Source organism: Sinocyclocheilus grahami, unplaced genomic scaffold (assembly GCF_001515645.1).
Source record: "Sinocyclocheilus grahami isolate Dianchi unplaced genomic scaffold, SAMN03320097.WGS_v1.1 scaffold380.1, whole genome shotgun sequence".
Classification (NCBI taxonomy): domain Eukaryota; kingdom Metazoa; phylum Chordata; class Actinopteri; order Cypriniformes; family Cyprinidae; genus Sinocyclocheilus; species Sinocyclocheilus grahami.
In genome coordinates, this window is record NW_015505559.1 from 1,033,999 (window position 1) to 1,057,927 (window position 23,929).

Genomic DNA, 23,929 nt, shown 5'->3' on the forward strand with positions numbered 1-23,929 from the left:
TCTTCCAGATGTCAGTTTTACATACATTCTAAATCATAAACATCTTAAAGACATCTAATAGACGTCTATTTGACATCTAAAAGGAAACGTCCTATAGACGTATTGCAGATGAGCAAACTCTCTAAAAAATACGTCTTGCAGATGGAAATGCAGACGTCTAATAGACGTCTCCGAGATGTATGTGTGCTATCAGGGGAAAGGCTTTCATATGTTTGTTTGTTTATTTATTTATTTATTGTATAGTAGACCTAATATGAGTATGATTATTATTATTATTATTATTATTTCTGTTCAGGTGTTTTCTCTTTCGATAGTCGTACATCATCACCCTCGCCATAATTTCTGTGGCGCTCGTTTAACTGAAAAATATTTAACGTTTTTAAATGCCTGATTATCTGCTGCATTAAAAGGAGCTGATCTTGAGAATAACTGACATTGATTAAAAATACAAAGTGCCCTAAAGGCGCACGCAACATACTATTTTTGTTTTCAAGTATTCCTGAGAGTTTTGTACATTCGGAGATACTCTGCGTGAAAACAGTTATTTTTTTCCGGAGTCATTCATTGAACTTAGCGTGAAGGAGGAGGGTAAGTTTCATTTTCGCAAAACAGGCTCTTTCCAGAGAACGGAAACCTAGAGTTCTCTAGGTTTCCATTCTCCGGAAAGAGCCTGTTTTGCGTCTGCCAGTTCGAATTGTGCGCACTGAGAGGGTTTAACTGTGTGCTTCTGATCGCTTTGCTTTCATTCTGCGGGTAGGAGTGGAAGCATCATCATGACCCATAAGGACCATTAAAGGTAGGAGAAAACCTCATGCAGAAGTTACATGAGTTTTTGAAATGCAATTTTTAGTTATATTAATATTTAGTAATAGGCTATAATATTAAACTAATATAACATAACAATATTTCTATTTCTGTTCTATTTTGGCTGATGCAAGGCATAAGCAAACAACTTCTGAAGGTTTATACTACTTCCATTTATTGAGTTCCTTTCATACCAGTTTAGAGGTTTGGCTTGCAGTTCTGCAAAATGTGGTTGTATTATATTTTTATTTATTTATTTATTCATTCATTCATTTAGCATGTGATACGCTACTTTAGGTAATATAGTCCACAAGTGATTTTATATCGTGTTCTGGGAAACAAATATCTTAATTTATATGTCTTAAAAAAAAACATAAAAAGAAAATATACGATGAAATATGCAACGATTGCAAATGAAGATATTTTGAAGAATGTTAACCACACAGTTGATGGTAGTTATTGACTTGGTATGAAAAAAAAAATACTAGAAGTCAATGGCTAACTGTTTGGTTACCAACATTCTTCAAAATATCTTATTTTATGTTTAGCAGTAGAAAGAAACTCATCTGCATGAGATTTTGGAACAACTTGAGGGTAAGTAAATGGCAACATTTTGAAACAATGTAACAATGTAAACATTGTAAACATTTTGAAAAAGAGAAACAATGTAACTAGCAGTTTATGCTATTTTTTTTAACTCCTCTTCAATTTAACTCCTAGCTAAATATGAAACGATAAGAAAGGAAGAAATATATTGTTACGGATCTGCAAGAGAGAGGACCCGGATTGAGTAGTGATGGTGTTTTATTGATAAGACTGTACACAGAGCACAACAAGGAGAGTGAGGTGTGAAACAGTGCAAACAGTATAGGGAAGGGCAGACGACAGGCAGGGAGGGTGACCACTGAGACCAGTCTGACAACAGGCTTGAGGGCTGTGGAGGAAGAGGGAGTACCAAGCAGGATAATGGCGGGGAAGACCATGCAGAAACCATAAGCTTGATTTCTCAGATGTAGAACCAGTCTTGCTTCTAGGTAGAGGCTCACAGAGCCAGAGGCTTGACACTTAATTATATCACACAGATACACCAGTCATGTTGCCAGGCAGTGAGAGTCAGTGGCCAGGAAACATCAGGATACAGGGCGGGGCAGGAATGAACACAAGACTCACAATGAACAAGACAAGATGCAAGCAGTGTTGCCAAAGAAAATCTCTAGAACCACTCTCAAAAGTCTCCATTTTTCACAAAAAGTCGCCAAATATGAAAACAAAGTAAATACAGGTAAAGTAAATATATATGTATACTTTACAAATGATAACAGTATAAAAAATATAACAAAAGATTAAATATAACAAAAAATTCTGAAGTGAAATTAGGAAATGCTTGTGATCTGCAAGCACATCAAACATGATGGAAATGATGGAAAGACACAATGTTGGGAATTTGTTTTGTGTCACCAAAGTGCATCCTTGTCCTGCTCAAATACAACAGATAAGAGATATTATGATTCTCCAAAAACAAAAACTTTATTCATACAAACTTATTTCAGTCAACACACTCTATTACTACAAAGTAAGTGCAAAATACTGCATCCCAGCACACATGACACAATGATGCACTGTCTCTCTCTCTCAGTATCTGGCTGACATGACTGTGCATGAATTGTGGTATAACTTTTGTGTCCGTGGTTAAAACAAGATGTCAATTTTTTTCTCTGGCATCTTGATTGATGCTTATAATGAAATTGTGGTGTGCATCATGGCAGGCGTGGCGTACTGTGTTCACTGCAGCAGACTCGTTGGCATGATTGAGAGCAAACGTGAGAGGTCACGGGCCTACGGCAGGGTGTGGCCAAGTAAAAACTAAAAAATCTCCAAAAAATCGCTAGTTTTATTTAAATATAGGTAAAATAGCTCCTCGTTGCATAAAAAAAGTCGCAGCTACAATGAAAAAGTAGCTAAATTTGGCGACAAAATCCCCAAATTGGCAACACTGGACGCAAGGTGTTGACACAAGGCATGACACGAGAGAGAAAGTAATAAATGAAACAAGAGGCAAAATAAAACCTGATGTGAAAAACTATGACTAGAGAAACAAAACAAATGCAAAATAAAACTAGGAATAAATATCTGAAACTTGCACAAAAAAAATGTCAAATTGCATGGAATAGTGATATTTGATTCTTGAACGAATAGTTCTTTTGAGATGGTTCTCAGGGAAGTAACCGGTTGAGTGGGTTCACAAAATGAACTGAATAGAACTTTTTTTTAATGCAAATTATACAACACAAGACAGGGAACAAATGAATTGAACTTTATTTCCGCGTTGTCGAATCAAGACACACAGCTGAAGTAGCATGTCTGACTCAAAAAATAACATAATGAGCAGGTTCAGGATCTAAGGAGGATTACTAAGGAGTCCGATAAGTGATTTGAGAATACTATGCAAGCCTGAGGCATGTACTGGACACATGCTATTAAATCACATTTTATTAAAACTTGCAAGAAATTTTCTTATAAAATAGAAATAAATTTTACTATAGTTTATTGTGCATGCAGATTATAAGTTAAATCAAGGAGTTTATAAGACTGATTTATTCTTTTTGATATACTTTAGACATGTACGCTAGAACATAACTGTGATATATATATATAATAGGGAACAGAGGATCAGGTGAACACAATCAGCCCAACAAGAATTAAACAAGTGGGCAAGACAAGAGGAGCACATAGCAACACAAACAAAGACAAAGTGCTTAAGCACAGGACAAAGAAAGAAACATTAAACAGTGACAAGACTGTCACGGCAGGACCCTGACATATAATAACAGTTCCTTACAAGACAGTATAAAAGCAGTTAGCCTATAACTTAAGATATTTGACATTTTTGAAGTATACTCATTTTCTGTGGTGACTGAATACAGTATAAAGGAATTGAAGGGTGACCCTAAGGAGGAGGGCTGTAAAACACAGGACACACTGCATGATTTTCGACTGTCCTAGATGAAAGATTGTCATCGTGAAACAATTGTGGCGATTTCTGTGATCGTGGACCCTAAACGGTGGTCTTATGTCGTACAATGAGAGAGGTTCAAAGATGGCTGTTGTCACAGTCTTGTGACCAAAGATAGCCTATACGATCATTTTCTGACAGTGTCAGAAGTTCAGCATGATCAGCGCACAGTGTGTTTCCTGCTACGACCTACGTTTACTGACCAGCCAATAACAGTGCAACATGAAATGGCATGTTGTTCAGCGACATGGTGCTAAAATTTAAAACTGCTTACCTCAAATTATTTTCCCTTCCTCTTTTGCAGCTTCTTCTTTTTTTCAGCACACATAAAAAGTACAACTGCCAAACTGTGATTCATCATGCTCTTTTTGTTTACCACTAGCACATGTCATCATCGTACAGTCTACATGCATGTCGTACCCAAGTTTATCAGATACATGTTGCACAGTGTGAATGTAATCTGTAATATTCTTATAAGATTGAAGAAATCACACCGTTTGTAGAAGGCTTAAGAGACCTTTGAATATCAGAAAGATATGATAAAAAAAAAGTGTACATGTGACACATTGCAGAATGTACATTCATTTAGAGAGCCCTCCTCCCATGCCGGAAACACTGGTTCAAATCCTGATCAGAGCAGAGTAGAACTGGAGGGGTAAGTATTCAGAAGATGGTAGAAAACAGTGTGTTGTTCAGCGACATGGTGCTAAAATTTAAAACTGCTTACCTCAAATTATTTTCCCTTCCTCTTTTGCAGCTTCTTCTTTTTTTCAGCACACATAAAAAGTACAACTACCAAACTGTGATTCGTCATGCTCTTTTTGTTTACCACTAGCACATGTCATCATCGTACAGTCTACATGCATGTCGTACCCAAGTTTATCAGATACATGTTGCACAGTGTGAATGTAATCTGTAATATTCTTATAAGATTGAAGAAATCACACCGTTTGTAGAAGGCTTAAGAGACCTTTGAATATCAGAAAGATATGATAAAAAAAAAGTGTACATGTGACACATTGCAGAATGTACATTCATTTAGAGAGCCCTCCTCCCATGCCGGAAACACTGGTTCAAATCCTGATCAGAGCAGAGTAGAACTGGAGGGGTAAGTATTCAGAAGATGGTAGAAAACAGTAGAAAGTTGAACTGCTCAAGACAAACAATGGAATCATGAAAAACTAATAAAAAACATAAAACAGTCATGGATCATCCAGGTTATGAGACACAATATTAAGAATCAAGTGTATATGTAAACTTTTGAACAGATTGGTTTGTGTAAATTCAATAATTATTTTGCCTTTTGGACTATACGTATACATCTGTTTTATGAAATAGCTTATTCTGGGCAGTACGGGGAAAAAAATCTATTTTTATAAACGCTTTTACATTTTTTAAACTATTAATATTTTGCAGATTTTGCAAGGTGAACTGTTTTGTAGCTATAGGCCACAAGAGACCCAAGAAAGCAGTGCAAACTACTACATGGAAAAAAATATATATATATATATTATAACAATGGCAATGGAATAAGAACAACTGTTCAAAGGAATGCATCTTTTAAGATTTCTGAAAGTTAATTGTTTTTTTAAACAGCTTTTTTTTAACCACACAGGAGACTGTAAAAGAAAGACAATGAGTTCAGCATCAAGGCAAAAGAAGAAAAAGAAGTAAGTGATTTTATTCACTGCATGTTTTATGTTTAAGCCAATTTAAAGGGTTAGTTCACCCAAAAATTTAAATTAGAAAATGACAAAGGCCTTGTAAGAAAAATAACCACATTTAAAACGTAATAATCAAATTAATCTAGCTTGCGCCAACAGTTGTACACGGAAGCAGCTCTGGGCGGATGATGTAAGACGTTGGTGTTGCGCATGCGCTGCTCAGAAGTGACGCATGCGGAAACGCACGGGAGAGATCAAAACAGAACAACGGTCACTTATTAGAAGTACAAAACGAGGATTTGTAAAGAAACTTTAAAAGCTGTAAGTCGTGTAAACAAACGTTGGTTTTCACGAGACTCACCGGCACATGCGCAACGCCGACATCTTACGTCATCCTCCCGGAGCTGCTTCCGTGTACAACTGTTGGCGCAAGCTAGATTAAAGTGATTATTACGTTTTGAATATGGACATTTTTCTTACAAAAATACATCGATTCAATACAGGAGGCCTTTGTTCACCCCCCGGAGCCGTGTGAGACACTTTTTTATTATGGATGGATGCACTTTATTTCACTTCTTTTGGACTGATGAACTGCTACACCCGCTGACTGCCATTAAACAAATTGGAAGATCAAAGACAATTTTAAATATAACTCTGATTGGATTCATCTGAAAGAAGGAAGTCATATACACCTAGGATGCCTTGAGGGTGAATAAATAATGGGCTAATTTTCATTTTTGGGTGAACTATCCCTTTAATATCTGATTAAAAGTGAACTGTTAGTAAAGTATGTAGGAGTTTATGAAAAATTCAGTAATAAGACTAATATATTTTACAAATAATCCCAAGCATACTAACAATTGACTTGCATTAATTAATCTAATTTTGTACTTTATCTGTTACACATTGAACTTTGAGTTTGATTTGTATGCATTTTTGTGCAGTTTGTGATAAACTTTACATTGTTCAATGTAGAAATAAATTCGGTGCTACGTCTCCACCATTCATTGATTACTTGAAAGAAATTTTGAGAAGGTACCCAGATGGGGGACAAATATTGAAGGTAGGTAAAAAAAAGACAAAAAAACCCCTTTACATATTACACGAATAATTGACCGTTTGCAAAGAACTTGATTGACAGGCGATTTGACCAAGGTAAAAAAAAAATAAAAAAAAATATGTACATATTGCATGAATCATTTTGCATCAAATGGTATGCACCTTATATATCATCTGTCAATAATAATTATCTAATAAAATATCAGGAGCTGATACAGAATGCAGATGATGCAGGAGCTTCAACTGTGGTGTTTATTCATGATGAGAGACATTATGAGACTGACAGCCTGTGGACTGAAGAGCTCAGAAAATATCAAGGTATTTGAAAACAATGGGAGCAGATTTAAAGGATGGTCACACTAGAAACAAACTTATTTTAGAGCCTGCAGCAAAGGATATTACACCCTAGGGGTATTGCATTTGTTTGGGTACCTATCCTTCCTTATTCATGTTACAGCGATGAAGAAGTTTTGCAGCTTATCTTCTATTTGTAAATGTTTTTTTGAGTTCTTTAGTTATTTAAGTTAATTACTTTTTATACTAAATCAAACTTTTAAAAACACTGTGCCATTAATAACAGAGATCTGTGCTTCACCTCTTTTGAAAAAAACCAGTCGCCACTGTTGTATCTCAAACTGTATCTCAGATATCCAAAACTAGGTCAAAATCACTGTTTAGTCCTAAATAAATAGGCTGCAAATAAGTGCACAAGAGTGCATACAGTATTGGAGATATGATTCATTTTTATCTGCTAGGACTAGTACTGAAATTCTTTACTATGCAAAAAACTAAATGTTAAAGTTTTTTGTTTGATCATTTTTGTATGACCATTTGTAACTTTGATCTGGTAGGACCTGCTCTCTATGTACACCCGCTGACTGCCATTAAACAAATTGGAAGATCAAAGACAATTTTAAATATAACTCTGATTGGATTCATCTGAAAGAAGGAAGTCATATACACATAGGATGCCTTGAGGGTGAATAAATAATGGGCTAATTTTCATTTTTGGGTGAACTATCCCTTTAATATCTGATTAAAAGTGAACTGTTAGTAAAGTATGTAGGAGTTTATGAAAAATTCAGTAATAAGACTAATATATTTTACAAATAATCCCAAGCATACTAACAATTGACTTGCATTAATTAATCTAATTTTGTACTTTATCTGTTACACATTGAACTTTGAGTTTGATTTGTATGCATTTTTGTGCAGTTTGTGATAAACTTTACATTGTTCAATGTAGAAATAAATTCGGTGCTACGTCTCCACCATTCATTGATTACTTGAAAGAAATTTTGAGAAGGTACCCAGATGGGGGACAAATATTGAAGGTAGGTAAAAAAAAAATAAAAAAAAATATGTACATATTGCATGAATCATTTTGCATCAAATGGTATGCACCTTATATATCATCTGTCAATAATAATTATCTAATAAAATATCAGGAGCTGATACAGAATGCAGATGATGCAGGAGCTTCAACTGTGGTGTTTATTCATGATGAGAGACATTATGAGACTGACAGCCTGTGGACTGAAGAGCTCAGAAAATATCAAGGTATTTGAAAACAATGGGAGCAGATTTAAAGGATGGTCACACTAGAAACAAACTTATTTTAGAGCCTGCAGCAAAGGATATTACACTCTAGGGGTATTGCATTTGTTTGGGTACCTATCCTTCCTTATTCATGTTACAGCGATGAAGAAGTTTTGCAGCTTATCTTCTATTTGTAAATGTTTTTTTGAGTTCTTTAGTTATTTAAGTTAATTACTTTTTATACTAAATCAAACTTTTAAAAACACTTTGCCATTAATAACAGAGATCTGTGCTTCACCTCTTTTGAAAAAAACCAGTCGCCACTGTTGTATCTCAAACTGTATCTCAGATATCCAAAACTAGGTCAAAATCACTGTTTAGTCCTAAATAAATAGGCTAAATAGTTAAAGTTTTTTGTTTGATAATTTTTGTATGACCATTTGTAACTTTGATCTGGTAGGACCTGCTCTACCATATGTATTGTACCGTATGACCATATTCTACATCCCTAATCCTACCCAATACCTACACTTAACAACTACATTACTAATTATTAATAAGCAGCAAATTAGGAGTTTATTTATTAGTCGTAGTTTACGGTTTGTTAATAGTGAGAATTGAACCTTAAAAAAGTGTGACTGTTTATTATAATGGTGTTGTGATCCTTATAAAGTGCTAATTTCAGGATAAAAATAAATGTAATATCTCTATTGGCCAGAATCGGTGCATCCTGATTACAGTGTATTATCAACAATCTGATTGCATTTACCTGACTGACTGCAACATCAATTTTAACAAATAATTGGCCATCAGGGTACTTTGGATGTTAGATTCTGACAGGGGCTTTAGCACAACACTAGTGATGCTAACAATTAAAAAAATATATTTGTATTGCTTTTTACAGACTTGCCATGTGTCGTCAGTTCTGAGCACCTAGCCATTTTTGACCCACAAAAGAAGATGTTTGGAGAGGATGAAGAAGGCTATCGATGGTCTTTGAATGATGAAGAGGACAGAGAGAGCCTTTTGAAATTCAGAGATCAGTTTCAGCCCTTTCAAAATATTGTCAGTCAAGTCAACAGTTGTTCCTGGGAGAAGGTCATCAGTGAGGAGCAATACTTTAAAGGAACGCTCTTCCGTTTCCCTCTGCGTAATGAGGCTTCAGAGATCTCAGATAACTTATATGACTCCAAAAAAGTTAATCAGCTATTTGACAGTTTCATTGCTGATGCGGACATCAGTCTTCTTTTCCTGAGAAATGTGTCATCCATTACTTTGCTACATATTGACACCAATGGCCTCTGCAACAATAGGCTCAAAGTTTCAGTGTCAAATAACTTTATCACTGACCTTTCTTATATCAAGAAAGAATTGTTTGACAGAAAAACATGTTTTAAAACAGTATCACAGATTTGCCAGCAAATGGTAGAAACAAGGTCCCAGTGGCTTGTGACAACTTGCCTTCTGAAACAGGGACATATACCAGAGATTGACTGTCTAGCTAATAAGCTGAGCTTCTACCCTCAAGTTGATGCAGCATTTCGATTAGATGAAGACAGATCACTTTGCAATGGGCGACTAAGTTGCTTTCTGCCACTTCCAAATAATGAACCAAACAAAACTGGGCTTCCCATTCACATCAATGCTTGCTTTGGCCTGACAGACAATCGGAGGTTCATCAAGTGGCAAGAGGAGGATCAGAAGAATGATGAGTCTGCGATGTGGAATGAGCTGCTCACAAAAGATATTCTTCCCCATGTATATCTCATGATGATCCGAGATGCCATTCAATTATCTGAAAAATCAGCCCTGCCTTCCCCTACTGTGTACAATCTTTGGCCCGACCTATCGAAGACTGTACATAAAGAGAGGTGGCATAAAGTTGCAACGAATACTCTGAAAGGTCTATTTGAATACAAGATCTTTCACCTTGCTGATAATGAGCAAATCTGGGTGTCTCCCTCAGACGCAGTTTTTCCAGTAAACAATATACGTAGTGACACAATGTCTGCAGTGTCAAGATTATTGATTGCTAAAAGAGAGAACCTGGTCACAGTCCCAGAACATGTTTTGAAAGATGTTCAAGAAATCTTCCCTGAAAGTGATACCTTGACATGGGTGACTCCATCTTATGTTAGAGATGTCCTTCACAGAAGTGAGGCTGAAAATCTCAGTAAAGATGACAAATACTCTCTTCTTGAATTTGCTCTCAGTGATGAAAAGTACACAGAGCTACAAGGACTTAAGCTTCTTCCTCTCAGTGATGGAACCTTCACTTCATTTGGCAATGGAATGCAGAAGACTGTTTTGATTGACAATGAGAAGTTTCCAAGGTAAAGTTTGTCTCTTTCCTACTTTAATTATTTAGTGTGTTTATATTGTGCTGTCAGAATAGTAATAATCAAATTGTTTTCTTTATTTAGAACATTGCTGCCATTTTGTAAAGAGAGGTTTTTACCCAACGATCTGAGCCATTTTTGCACTGTGCAATTAAGGAAACTAGCAACAAGGAGTAAGAAAATAGTTTCATATATTTTATTGGGAATGCTTATAATAATATGAAATTAATATTATGTGTGTGTGTGTTTCAGGCATATACAACATAATCAATTTGGATGCACAACATGTTGTTGCACTCACAAAGCAGCACTTACCCATGGACTGGAAAGTGACCCAAGGTCATGTGACATGGAAAACAACAGAAGATCATCATCCACCAAAGAGCTGGCTGGTTGAATTCTGGAAGTTTCTTGGCGCTGAATGGAATGAGTTAAGCAGCTTTATTAACATGCCTTTAATACCACTGGAGCCACTGCAGAGTTCAGGCAATTCTATATTGTTAGCAAGGTTGCAGAGTAACACAACTTTGATCTTTCAGAGTAGCACAGGGTCCAACTTGTCAAATAATGTTCAGAAAGTGTTAAGGATGGTGGGATGTACAGTCATAAAAAGAGATGAGTGTCTTAGACATCATTACATGGAGAGTTATGTTCTTCCAGCTTCACCAAGAAATGTTCTACAAGTCATTGTGAACTCCAACAGAGATCAGGTCATCAAAGGCATTGCCTCTGCTTCATCACATGAAAGAGAGGAGTTGAAAGTGTACCTCTCTTCTTTGGATTCTCTCTCAGTTGCTGAACAGAACCTACTTTCCATGTTGCCAATCTTCAAAATGATGTCTGGGAAATATGTTGCAGTTAAATCAAAGCAAGCAGTTGTTTCAACCACCAATCCAGCCATTCCAAATGATCTGCCAATGCCTGACACCATTGTACAGTGTGCAAATGAAGCTGATCGCAGACTTTTGACTCTTTTGAATATTGAACTCTTGGATGCAGCTAAAGTGGCTGTTCATTTGGTTGACTGCATTAAGACAGGCTCTTTCAAAAACGGTGAGGAACAGACAATAATGACCTGGATTCTGAATAATGGTAGCATTCTACTCTCACAAAGTGAGCAGCTGTTCACAAAAACAAAAAGTCTCAATTTTATTGAGACAACTCAGGGAGAACGCAAACAAGCCTCAAATGTTTTCGATCCAAGAAACAAGACATTCCAGGACCTTTTTGAAGGAGATTTCTTTCCCCCACCCATTTACACAAAGACCCAGGAAATGCTTCAGAGTTTGCAACGTCTTGGCTTAAAGACAGACCAAAAAGAACTATCAACAGCAAACATACTCCAAGTCATAAATCATATTGAAAAGCTTTGTTTACACTCACCAGATAAGGCATTCAAAAAAGCACATACTCTTGTTCATGTACTGAATGTGAATGATTTCCTTTCCAAATTCACCAAGATGCAGATAGGAGAGTTGATGCAAAGGAAGTGGGTGCCTTGTGAAAATCCAGAGTTCTTGAATGGAAGCATCTGTAGAAATCTAAAGCGAGGTTTGTATAAGCCTGCTGAAGTTAGGGATTCAGTGTATTCTTCAATTGTTGGATATGTAATGCCACTTAGCTCTGAGCTAAACAAACATGTGTGCAACAGTCTTGGACTTTATGAGCCCCCTCCTGCTGAAAAAGTCTTGGAGAACCTCTCTGCACTGAGATCAATGGTAAACCCAAATTCAGATTTTCAGTTTAAAACCAAGCTGCACAGTATCTATAAATTCATGCAGGACAACATGATAAATTTCAGAGATTTAATGGACACAGAATACACCCCCTGGATCTGGAATAAAAGTGAGTTTGTCTGTCCAGGAGATATAGTTTTAGCCTATCCACCTGGATTGGATCTAAGCCCTTACATCAAGAAAGTGCCTGAGGAGTTTTTGCGATATGAAAACTTGCTAACAAAATTTGGTGTGAAGAAAACACTGTCTGATGAGGAGATTGAAGGCATACTCCATGACATAAAACATAGAATTGACCGCAGGTGTCCTCCTCATGGAGACTTGACAGAACTTGAAGTGGCAATTGCCATTCTTGACTGGATACGAAAGAATGAGAAGCTTTTAAAGGACAGCACACCTGTACCTGTCATGGCACAAAACCAAAAATTTACTCTCCAGTCTTTGTCCAAAACAGTCTTCTGTGACATAAGTGCTGAAGCACTAGATGACCTGAAACAAGACAATGAGGAATTTTATGTCATTCATGAGGAAGTTAAACTCCTCACTGCAAGATGGTTGAAAGTCCCATTCTTAAGTACTCGCATCTTAAACCCACAGTTAATACAAGCAGAGCAAGAGTTATTTGGTATAGAACAATGTGGGCAATCTGAACCAATTACTCAAAGAATTAAGAACATTCTTAAAGAGTATGATGAAGAAAGTGACATTTTCAAAGAACTCCTACAAAATGCTGAGGATGCTGGGGCAACCACATGTAAATTCCTCCTTGACTTCCGAAAACACAGAGACCCCCCTGAAACCCTCATTGATGATGGAATGGCCTTCTGCAATGGACCATGCCTTTGGATCTTCAACAATGAGCTCTTTTCACAAGAAGACTGGAGAAACATTGTCAAAGTGGGATCAGCATCAAAGGAAAACAAAGTTAAGATGATTGGAAAGTTTGGGCTTGGATTTAATGCTGTTTACCATGTGAGTGATATTCCCTCAATTTTGAGTGGAAACAGCCTTCTCATACTTGATCCAAATATCACCCATTTGGAAAAGCACATACTCAGCAAAGGAAACCCTGGAATTAAACTCGACCCATTCCAGGAACGGCTGTACAAAAGGTTTCCTGGACAGTTTAAATCTTATGAAGGCATTTTTGATTGTGATCTGTCAGTGCAAAACAGCAAGAAATCCTATAATGGCACCTTGATTAAATTACCATTTCGCACTCTGGAGGAGGCAAACAAGTCAGAGATCAGTTCAAAGGTATATGATGAAGATCGCATTAGGAGTTTTAAAAATCATTTGACTGACAAGTCACAAACTCACCTACTGTTTCTCAAAAGCATTACATCTCTGTCCCTTCAAATTGTCCCTGAAAATGCATCGACTCCTCCAATGAATGATCAGATTCAGACTCCTCTCAAAATATCCAGAAAGGTCATGAATTCTTTTGCTGTCTCGAATGATACATTTCTCCAAGAGATCAAGAGCACATTCAGAAATACTGATATCACATGCCACAACATTATTGATGTCAACAGAGGACACATTGTTCAAATAGTTCAGGAGCATTCAGAGAGTTCCCTCACCCAGTACTGGCTTTTGTACTCGTGTTTTGGAACACACGATTCCTTGCAAATGTTCCAGAAAAGAAATGATCAAGAGCATGTGTTTTCATTTCCAATTGGAGGTATAGCTGTACCTTTGCATAGAGAGGCAAAAACTAATACATGGTCTCCTGACGAAAGCCTCTTTGGCCAGGCTTTTTGTTTTCTTCCTCTCTCAATTGAGACAGGTCTTCCAGTTCATGTGAATGGGACTTTCGCAGTCACATCAAATAGGAAAGGCCTATGGGAAAAAGGAGTGAAGTCTGAGTGGAACAAAGCTTTACTTAAAGATGCTGTAACCTCTGCTTACATCACAACACTGCTTGAGCTGAAGAAAATGGCCCAAAATGGACACATCCAGAACTATTCCTTCTATGCATTCTGGCCTAATGTAGAGAGAGTAAGCAAAGCATTTTTACCCCTGGTTGAGTCTTTCTATTCAGCAGTTGCGCAGAATGGTAATGGTAAATCTCTGGATCTTTTTAGCAATGGACATAATTGGTGTTCTATGGACAAGGCAAGATTTCTGAATCCAAAAATTCAGAAGAACCAAGCAGTTGGAGACATTGCCATGAAAGTGTTCTTGAGCTTGGGAGCTTCATATTCCTGTGTTGTTTCTCTCCCAACATGGGTAAGAGACAGTTTCAGTTATTGTGGCTTCAAGGAAATGATCAAACAGAAAACGATCAACTGGCCTGAGTTTTATAGCATTGTGTTTAAGAACTTGAGTGCTGTGAACACACATAACAGAAATGTGCTTGTTCTGAATGCCATCGACTTGAATGATCCTGCTGTTGATGACATACTGAAAAGTTACCCTTGCATTCCAACACAGAAATGTCAGAAGCTTCAATTTATCAAGCGACTTGTGAATCCTTCTGGCAAAGTGGCTTGTTTGTATGAACTTGAGGAAGGACGATTTCTTGAGGGAACTGCAAATAACTATTTCTCACCAAAAATAATTCAACGACTTTCCGATTTGGGAATGCTGAGTGACCGCCTCCCTTTGGAAGACATCATAGAAAGAGCTGGGAAGATATCCAGTGTTTGGCAACAGGACCAATCTAAATGTCAAAAACGTCTTAAGTGTCTCATAGAGTCAATGAAAGACTCCACAGAAGATGTAAATTCCCTGCTCTGGCACACACTGTCTCAAATACCATTCCTTCCTGCCTTATCTTCTCTAGTTCAGAAAAACAAGAACAACACCGTTCTTAAAAAACCCTCTGAAGTGTACAGTAAAAGTTGTCGAAATTTAGTAAGCATGACAGAATTCACAGTTGATCATTCAAAACTTCAACTACATAGTTATGATTCAGTTCTCCAGAAATTGAAAGTACGGACAAATCCACAAGTTGAGACGGTGCTTCAGCAGCTGTTAAAAGCACACCAATACTGCAATGGATTTGAAAAGACTGATCTCTTCAACATTGCTCAGTCTTGCTATGAATATCTCAACAATTACTTGTTGGAACAGAAAGATCCTAATCCAATTATTGTCCATGCAAAATCATTTCCATTCATTTTCATTGAGGATCACTTTGTAAATGTGAAGGCAGTGGCCAGAAGTGAAGAATTTGAAAAGAAACCATATCTCTATGTACTTCCAGTCATCTTCTCCAAATTTGAGAGGCTCTGGGACTGCATTGGTGTCAAAAAACAATTCACAAAAGAGCAATTTGTTACTGCACTTGAGGAAATTAAGGCTTTATATGGATCTCAGCCTCTTTCCACGTCAGACCTCCATAACTGTGTTGCAATACTCGTGAATGGGCTGTTCAAAATTAAAGAAGAAAAGCTTACAAACTGTCTCATACCTGATGAGAGAAGGGTGCTGACATCTTCTAAAGAGCTGAGATTTAATGACAGCCCATGGATGCCTGACTCAGCTGGTGTCAAGCTCTCCCATGACCTGATACCTCGTACTGTGGCCTGTCGTTTTGGAGTAATGACAACAAGACACCATACTCTGAAGAATCATTTGGTCAGTGGGTTTTCAATCCATGCCAAGGAGTTTGGACAAACCGAGAAACTAACTGTCAGAATAAAAAATATAATTGATGCATATCCATCTAAAAAGGATATTCTGAAAGAGCTCATTCAAAATGCTGATGATGCAGAGGCAACAGAAATTCACTTTGTGTGGGACAAAAGACAACATGAAACAAAAAAGATATTTGGAAAGAAATGGGAACTGGCTCAAGGCCCGGCACTTTGTGTGTACAACAACAGAACATTTTCTGATGCTGATCTGCAAGGTATTCAGCAGCTGGGGGAAGGAGGAAAACATGGAAGTTTAGGAAGAACTGGGAAATATGGACTTGGCTTCAATTCAGTGTATCATTTAACAGACTGTCCATCTATCCTGACTGGTGACAAATGGCTCTGCATTTCTGATCCAAATCTAAAATACGTGGAAGGTGTAACAAAACAGTCCCCAGGCTGCATGTTTTCAATGCAAGACGAATTTAAAAAGTCTTTTGAGGATGTTTATCATACCTTTCTTCCAAAAATGTTTGCACTCAAATCTGGAACCATGTTCAGGCTCCCTCTCAGAACAGAGAAAATGGCAGAAAAATCGGAAATATCTAGACATACAATCACAGATCGTGACATGGAGGAACTTTACTGTGCCTTGACCGAAGATCCTGAAGGATTAATTCTCTTCTTGAAACACATCAAAAAAATACAGTTCTCAGAAATCGGTGAAGATGGAAAACAACCAAAATGTTTCCTTATTGAGAAGAAATACACAGAGAATAGCATGGTAAGCAAGGAAAACTTTCACAGACATGTTCAAGATTCCCTCATGTCAAAAACAGCAGAACCATCCAAAACCATCTACAGCATGCACATCTCATCTGGAATTAAACAAAGTCAGTGGGCCATTGCAGAGTGCTTTGGCTTTTCAGAACCAAACTATGAGCAAAAAAACAAGCAGGATTATTTCAAAGTTCCTCAAGCTGCTCTGGCTGCATGTTGGAGCAGCTCATTTAACCACACATTTATCTTAAATGCAATGTAAGTTTCTTTGCATAAAATTGTCTGCAAGATGTGCATTAAACATCACTTTAGAATTAAACATTTTCAATGTCAGTCATTTAAATGCATGGTTTTTATTAAGAAATATTAACATAATTCAAAAGGTGTTTCAACCAAATATTCACTAAATGACAAAACTGCAAAAATCGAACACTAACAGTCACACAACCATCCTGCGATACAGATGCTGTATGTGCTTTACAATCCTTGCAGCAAAACCACTTCTTGAGCCTACTGCAATATACAATATTACATGAATAGTGTCTCATGTTGTTCCCCTTTCTGTTTGATCAAGAAATGAAGCTTCGATTTGAGCAGCATCTGGTTTCCTCCATGCCACTGCAAAAACCATGCCAAAAGTATTTGTCGTTTTCTGCTGTCCCAATAATAACTTATTACACACATTCTGTACATAATTACAGCAGGCGTACTGCCTGTCCTTTACGTAATGAACACAATAAAAGAAAGCAAGCATTGTTAGAAGTGATCTTTACAGTGCTGGCCAATGCGGTGTACAGTGCGTCTGAAAAATACAAGCAAATATCACACTTTAACACAGTAATGAAAAGAAGAATAAAAGCCCTCACCTGCAGTGGTCATTTTTTCCTGAAATAACGATCCCATCTGTTTGGTATGTTTTAATGAATTAATGAAAAATGCTACTTTCTTTTTAATCAGTAATATGTAGGAGACTAAAAATGTCACCTTCATACATTCATCTGCAGGAATATAAGATAATCCAGTCGTGAATGGTGATGTCATACTGTAAAAAAATTGCTCAAACCTGAAATGTTGTACATAATGTAAATTTGAGCAGAAATATATTTCAGACTGGGACTTGGTTACCTGAATAAGACTCGTCATCTATTCACTGTTATTACACTGATTCCTGTCCTGCACAGTCTAAAAGCTCACACATGAATGAAACATTTTAATAAAGAATGGGGGGGAAATTAAATACAAATAACAAGCAGTCCACAGGCATATGGAAAATATTTAAGGCCCATGTTGAAACACTAGCTGGGAATGCATAAGCTTGTGAATTTATGGAGCAGCATTTCCACAGTACACTTTCAGTACTGCTTTCTTGCAAACAAAGACTCAGATATCCATTTCCTTATTGCCATTTGGTCTCCAGATAAAACATTTATCAAAGATTTGCATGTTGATGTAAAGAGAGAACAAACCAAACAAAAATGGATCCTGTTTTTGACATCAGGCACTCCTCCTCACACACAGGGAACATTCAACACGCATGTGTCGTATGTGCAGAACAGGTGTGCTTGAATAAAAACTGAACTCATAATTAAGTCACACAAGAAAACAGGAGATGAAATCAAGTCATTTGCCCTGACCACTGAATCAGAGTTTTATTTGCAAGGCATTCTGACAGTTTGATATAAAAAATAAACTGCATAGCTCCATCAAGGACTCTTCATGTTTGCGGAGGAAGAGGCAAGCCTGTCCTAACATCCGAACATCCCCCAACACTTCCATTGTAAATTTGCATATGCAGATTTTTCTGGCATTTGTTTCCTCCTCCATGTTACACATTCTCACATGTTGTAGGCCACATATATAGGGTCTAGCTGGTCAGCGAGGAAGCCGTCCCGCAAGTGCATGCGCTGCTTCTCCCCTCTGGAGTTGATAGGAATGACTCCAGGGTCCACCACCACAACGACCCCCACTATGAGATAGTGCTCTTCCAGAACCACGTTGGTCACCAGGGCAACAAGATCCAGAGCTTCCTGTTCTGACCCCTCAAGCTCCACGACCACCACCAAGAGATTCGTCCAAGTGAACACAGCACTGAGGAGAGGGTGAGAGAGAGTGAGAAGATGAAAGCTGTATTTAATTAAGAAAAGCAGAATATCTACACTGCAAAACATGGCTGTCGGGAAAAGCAAATCAAACACAAACTGGAACAAAATGAAACATCTTATAGAGCAAGATATTCATACGGAAAACACAGCCTTCAGGAAGTCTTAAAGGAATGCTTCCAGTTAAACGAAACTTGGTCGACAGCATTCGTGGCATGCAGTCAATGATCACAGAAAATGTTGTTGACTTGTTCTTTTAACAACAGTTCCTCTTTATAATGTTAGCTGACTACATTTTAGTTGAGTTTGATAATGAGCAGACCAGTCCTTGTGAAAAAGAGGTGCACTTGACTGTATTGATGTGCACTTGTAGTGTACTTCAAATCTGAAAAGTTTATTAAAAAAAAAAAAACTGTACATGCAGATATAATATTAATGAAATAAAAAGTCACTTTATACTTAAAGGGAGCACACTTTCATGACTGTTTCTTAACACACTTAAGTGCACATTTAAAAAGTGCCCTTTGTAATAATGTCAAATTAAAAGTTTTACTAAAAGTTGACTAACATACTAAAGCACATGCAAAGTACTTGTTTTAACAGTCGTGTGTTATTCAGTTTTACATTTAAAGTTAATACATTTTAAATATACTATACTGAACTTCTTCATTACAAATGTGTAAGTAATATATTTAAATACATTAAATACAAGTTTCGGTTACACTTTATTTTAAGGTGTCCTTGTTACAGTGTAATTATACATATAAGTACTGAGTAATATTAATTAACTACATGTACTTACTATAGGGTTAGGGTTTGGTTTAGGGTTACTTGCATGTAATTATCCATAATTAACTGTTATCATAATAGTAAGTACATGTAACGTGTGAAACAAGGACACCTTAAAATAAAGTGTTACCCAAGTTTCAATAGAAATGACAATGAAGTATATTTTAGCTTACCATAATTGTTTGTCAGTACATTCAACAGTACACTTTAACCATATTTAAAAGACAACAGAGGTAATTCTGAAATTACATATAAAGATGTATTTAAACAAGGACACCTTAAAATAAAGTGTTACCCAAGTTTCAATAGAAATGACAATGAAGTATATTTTAGCTTACTATAATTGTTTGTCAGTACATTCAACAGTACACTTTAACCATATTTAAAAGACAACAGAGGTAATTCTGAAATTACATATAAAGATGTATTTCAGTCTTACTCAATTGGGCCAACAAAGCGCTCTAAAGTTCAGCTAATTGCATTTATTATAAATGTAAACTATAATATATTTTGATTTAATTGCAATTAACATGTAATTAAGTGTCCAAAAACATTACATTCAGTTCGCACTAAGTATAAGCTATTTTTTTTAAGTATATTTAGTTATCAATGCTAGAGCTGGCCCAGTTGTGTGTAGGTGTGTTTGACTGGTCAACAACAATTATAGTCATGTAGTCATTGTCTTGGAACGTTCAGATCACAAAAATACCACAACTTGCTGTATGTTCCAGGAAATAAGATAACCGACAGCATGCCACAGATTGTGTAGATTCTTATTGTGTCTTTAACTCAAGATGTCCTTTAATACTTCTGCAAAATTTTGGAAACTGAACAATGTCTAAATGTTTTCAAAGATTCTGATTAAGAATGGTAATTTTAAGCTGGTGTCATGGATGCACTGGACAATGAAAATGATCAAATGTTCAGTTGTTATAAACAGTTAAAAGGAGAGTTTATATTACAGTTGAGTAAAGATTTAAATGAAACGTTTATCCATTAAAATCTGCTTGTGTGAGGTACAAGGAAAACATTTACAAAATATTGCTTACCACTCTGCAATGCTCTTGTGTGACCTTATGACCGATGTTTCAATATCGATGGGATGGTAACGCATTCCCCGAAGCTCCAGAGTCTCATCTAGAGAACCAACCACGTACAAGGCATCATGCCGCTCTAGAATCATGTGCAAAAACATAATTGATTCATTAGACAGCACAACTGATGTGGGTGACAGGGTGTTGTTCATTGAAACAGCTTTTTATTGAACGTGATTTTAAATTGAAAAGTCGTATCAGAAATATCTTGAAATGGGACACTAGTGTGTTTGGTTTTCATCTCATGCATACAGTACCTCCACTGGCATCTGTAAGTTCTGTGCGACGCAGGAAGCCAAGATATCCAGTGCGAGCCCAAACCGTCTGGGTGTCACCGAAGCTCAGTCTGGTGCTGAAGTGGTCAGCGTGCAACGCCTCTTCCCCATAAACCGTATAGTATCCTGTGGCATTATGGGGGCTGCTCACCCAAATCTGTTTTTAAATACAGTCCCATCAACTCACTACACATGATAATATAAAATGCAGAGATAATTTACCAGGCTCTGCTGGTAACACTACTTATTTTGGAGGTCAGATGTAGTTTATAACACTCGCTTTCATATTTGAAACTCACTTCTCCCAGATGAGAATCTCCTAGAGGGCCTTTGGTCTCTGTGTTGGCAATTATAACCTTTACCCCAGGAAGAATCTGTGTTGAGAAATAAAATAAATAAATACTTTTTTTTTTATTACATTTGTTAGTCAAAAGTTTGGATTAATTATTGTAATTATTCCAATTTTTGACCAGTAGTGTATTTATTATTTATGAAATATGTATATATATATATATATATATATATATATATACTGTATATATAAATATCTCACCTTCCCAGATTCCATGAGTGGCAGACTGTGCGGTGAGCCTCTCTCGACTAATCGAACCCTGAGCAATGAGAAAAAACAGATCAGATATAACTGAACTTTTCTAATTAAAAGACAAAAATGATTTACATATTAGTTAATAAATAACTGAATATTAATTGACACATTCAGTATATGCATCATGAAAATCAGAAGTGTTTGATATAGCACCTGTCATGCCGCAGGGCCCTCATGTCTAGATATACTGTGGTGGGATCCGGCCCAGCGGTGCCCTAGAAACAAAGAACAGCAGATCACTGGAAGTATGTAATATATCTGCCACCACAGAGTCTGTGTTCATACTGCTGATCCACCTTTAGGTACTAACACATGTACTGTGTTAACATCTGCCGGCGGTGACACTATATGTGATGACATGATATAAGACCTTCTCAGAAAGATTATCAAAGTGAACATGGATTCTTAAAGGCAAAGAGTCATTATTTTTTTTTTTTGCTATACTTTCTTAATATGCTGAGACAACTATAATCCATTTGCATGTTAGGCTAGTAGCTCTGTGGTGCTATCAAGGCAAGCTCTTTTGTTTGTTTGACCAGTCTGAGTTTCTGTTCGTCTGACAACTGCCAGATTGGGGCAACCTGTTTGAAAACAGTCAATATATTTTCACCAAAATTTAGAAATGACACACTTTACCTTCAAAACAGACAGAAGGAATAGAGATTATGTCATACGTTTCTTCAAAGTGATAATTCACCCCAAAATGAAAATTCTGTCATCATTTACTCAGCCTGATGTCGTTCCAAACCTGTATGACTGTTTTGTATGAACAGTTTCGGTTCCCATTGACCTCCATTGGACAAAACTGAAACTATTTGGTTACCAACATTCTTCAAAATATCTTCTATTATGTTCCACAGAAGAAGAAAAAAAAGTCATACAGGTTTGGAATGACATGAGGGTGATGACAGTATTTTCATTTTTGGGTGAACTATCCATTTAAATATATATTTTTTCCTTTAACGTACATCAGACACCATAAAAACTTCCCCCCCCCTTAGTTCTTGTAAAACATCTTACTCTTACTGTAAAGCATTACAGGACAGAATGAGGCATTACAGCAGTTACAATGGCCTGGCTCATCAATGTAACCCCTGTACTGCAAACACAGCTCCTACAGTATATAAGCGAGCCTACTCTATATGCACAGCTACAAGCCTTGCATTGCCACAGCCTAGAGTAGATTTACAGCAAGTGCAGGGCCAAGCACGAAAGCTGTGAAGAGCAGAGTAGGTATATGTATACATGTGTCAGAGTAAATGTTAAATAGCAAAACTCTGTTAAAAAACTAAATAAAAAATAAATAAATAATAAACATTGTGCTATCTAGGGCAGCCTGTCACAGTCCCACCTGCAAAATCTGTATTTAATATATGAGAATATTTGAATGTGATTAGCTGTGTGCGAATATATAATAAATTATACACTACCGTTAAAAAGTTTAGGGTCAGTAAGATTTTTTTCTTTTCTTTTTTAAAGTAATACTTTTGAGCATAACCTCGTCAAAAAGATATTTACAATTCCACAAAAGATTTATATTACAAATAAATGCAGTATATTGAACTTCCTATTACTTTATATTACTCAAAAATACTGGAAAAAAATATATCACGGTTTTCACAAAAATATTAAGAAGCTATTTTCAACATAGTTAATAACAGTAAATGTTTCTTGAGCAGCAAATCAGCATATTAGAATGATTTCTGAAGGATCATGCGACACTGAAGACTGGAGTAATGATGCTGAAAATTCAGCTTTGATCACAGGAATAAATTACATTTTAAAATATATTCAAATAGAAAAAAATGTTGAAATAATATTTCACAATATTATTCAAAATACTGTTGAGCATAAGAGACTTCTTTCAAAAACATGAAAAAAAATCTTACCAACCTCAAACCTTTGAATGGTAGTGTGTGTGTTATGGCCAAAATAATATTAATACTCATATTCATTGTATTAATACTTAGTCAATATTAATCTAGAGTGGTCCTAAAAACTATATGGATATTAAAGTCACATTTCATAAAAAGAAGCTTGCAATTTTGTTAAATATATAATATAAATTATATGCAGATTTTCTGTAATCTTTCAGATCTAATTAAGGTCATTTTAAATAATTAATATAACAACATAAACGGTTGAATACTTAAACATTTTGTGTATCATGCTATGATACCACCTAAGCATACAATTATATATATATATATATATATATATATATATACTAAAAGCTGAATGTAGAAAAATACACTCTGTTTGGGGTCAGTACGATTTTATTCCAGAAAGAAATCAAAATGCTTACCAAGGCTGCATTTATTTGGTCAAAAATACAGTAAAATCTGTTATATTGTGAAATAAATGAAATGAAATGAACTGTTTTCTATATAAATATATAAAATGTCATTTATTCCTGTGTTGCAAAGCTGAATTTCCAGCATCATTGCTCCAGTCTTCAGTGTCACATGATCCGTCAGAAATCATTCTAATATGCTGACTTGCTGCTCAAGAAACATTTATTATTATTATTATCATCATTATTATTAT

General features: G+C 36.3%; 2 protein-coding genes across 2 annotated transcripts in view; one reads left to right on the forward strand and one right to left on the reverse strand.

Moving 5' to 3' along the window:
• The first annotated feature begins 693 nt into the window (after window positions 1–693).
• Window positions 694–16,780, forward strand: LOC107549742 (sacsin-like). Its single transcript, XM_016230919.1, has 9 exons — window positions 694–796; window positions 5,433–5,487; window positions 6,457–6,544; window positions 6,747–6,858; window positions 7,392–7,405; window positions 7,989–8,100; window positions 8,984–10,412; window positions 10,503–10,591; window positions 10,671–16,780. Exons 2-9 carry the CDS (start codon window positions 5,453–5,455, stop codon window positions 16,778–16,780), a joined length of 7,989 nt encoding a protein of 2,662 aa, XP_016086405.1. The 5' UTR covers window positions 694–796; window positions 5,433–5,452.
• Window positions 16,779–23,929, reverse strand: part of LOC107549743 (disco-interacting protein 2 homolog A-like) — a 76,218-nt gene continuing 69,067 nt past the window's right edge. Inside the window, exons 30-35 of the mRNA XM_016230920.1 lie at window positions 21,536–21,597; window positions 21,329–21,386; window positions 21,075–21,149; window positions 20,758–20,932; window positions 20,456–20,579; window positions 16,779–18,606 (exon numbers count right to left, since the gene is read on the reverse strand). Coding sequence (XP_016086406.1) covers window positions 18,354–18,606; window positions 20,456–20,579; window positions 20,758–20,932; window positions 21,075–21,149; window positions 21,329–21,386; window positions 21,536–21,597 — 747 coding nt within the window. The 3' untranslated portion in view covers window positions 16,779–18,353. The remainder of the gene's footprint in view (window positions 18,607–20,455; window positions 20,580–20,757; window positions 20,933–21,074; window positions 21,150–21,328; window positions 21,387–21,535; window positions 21,598–23,929) is intronic.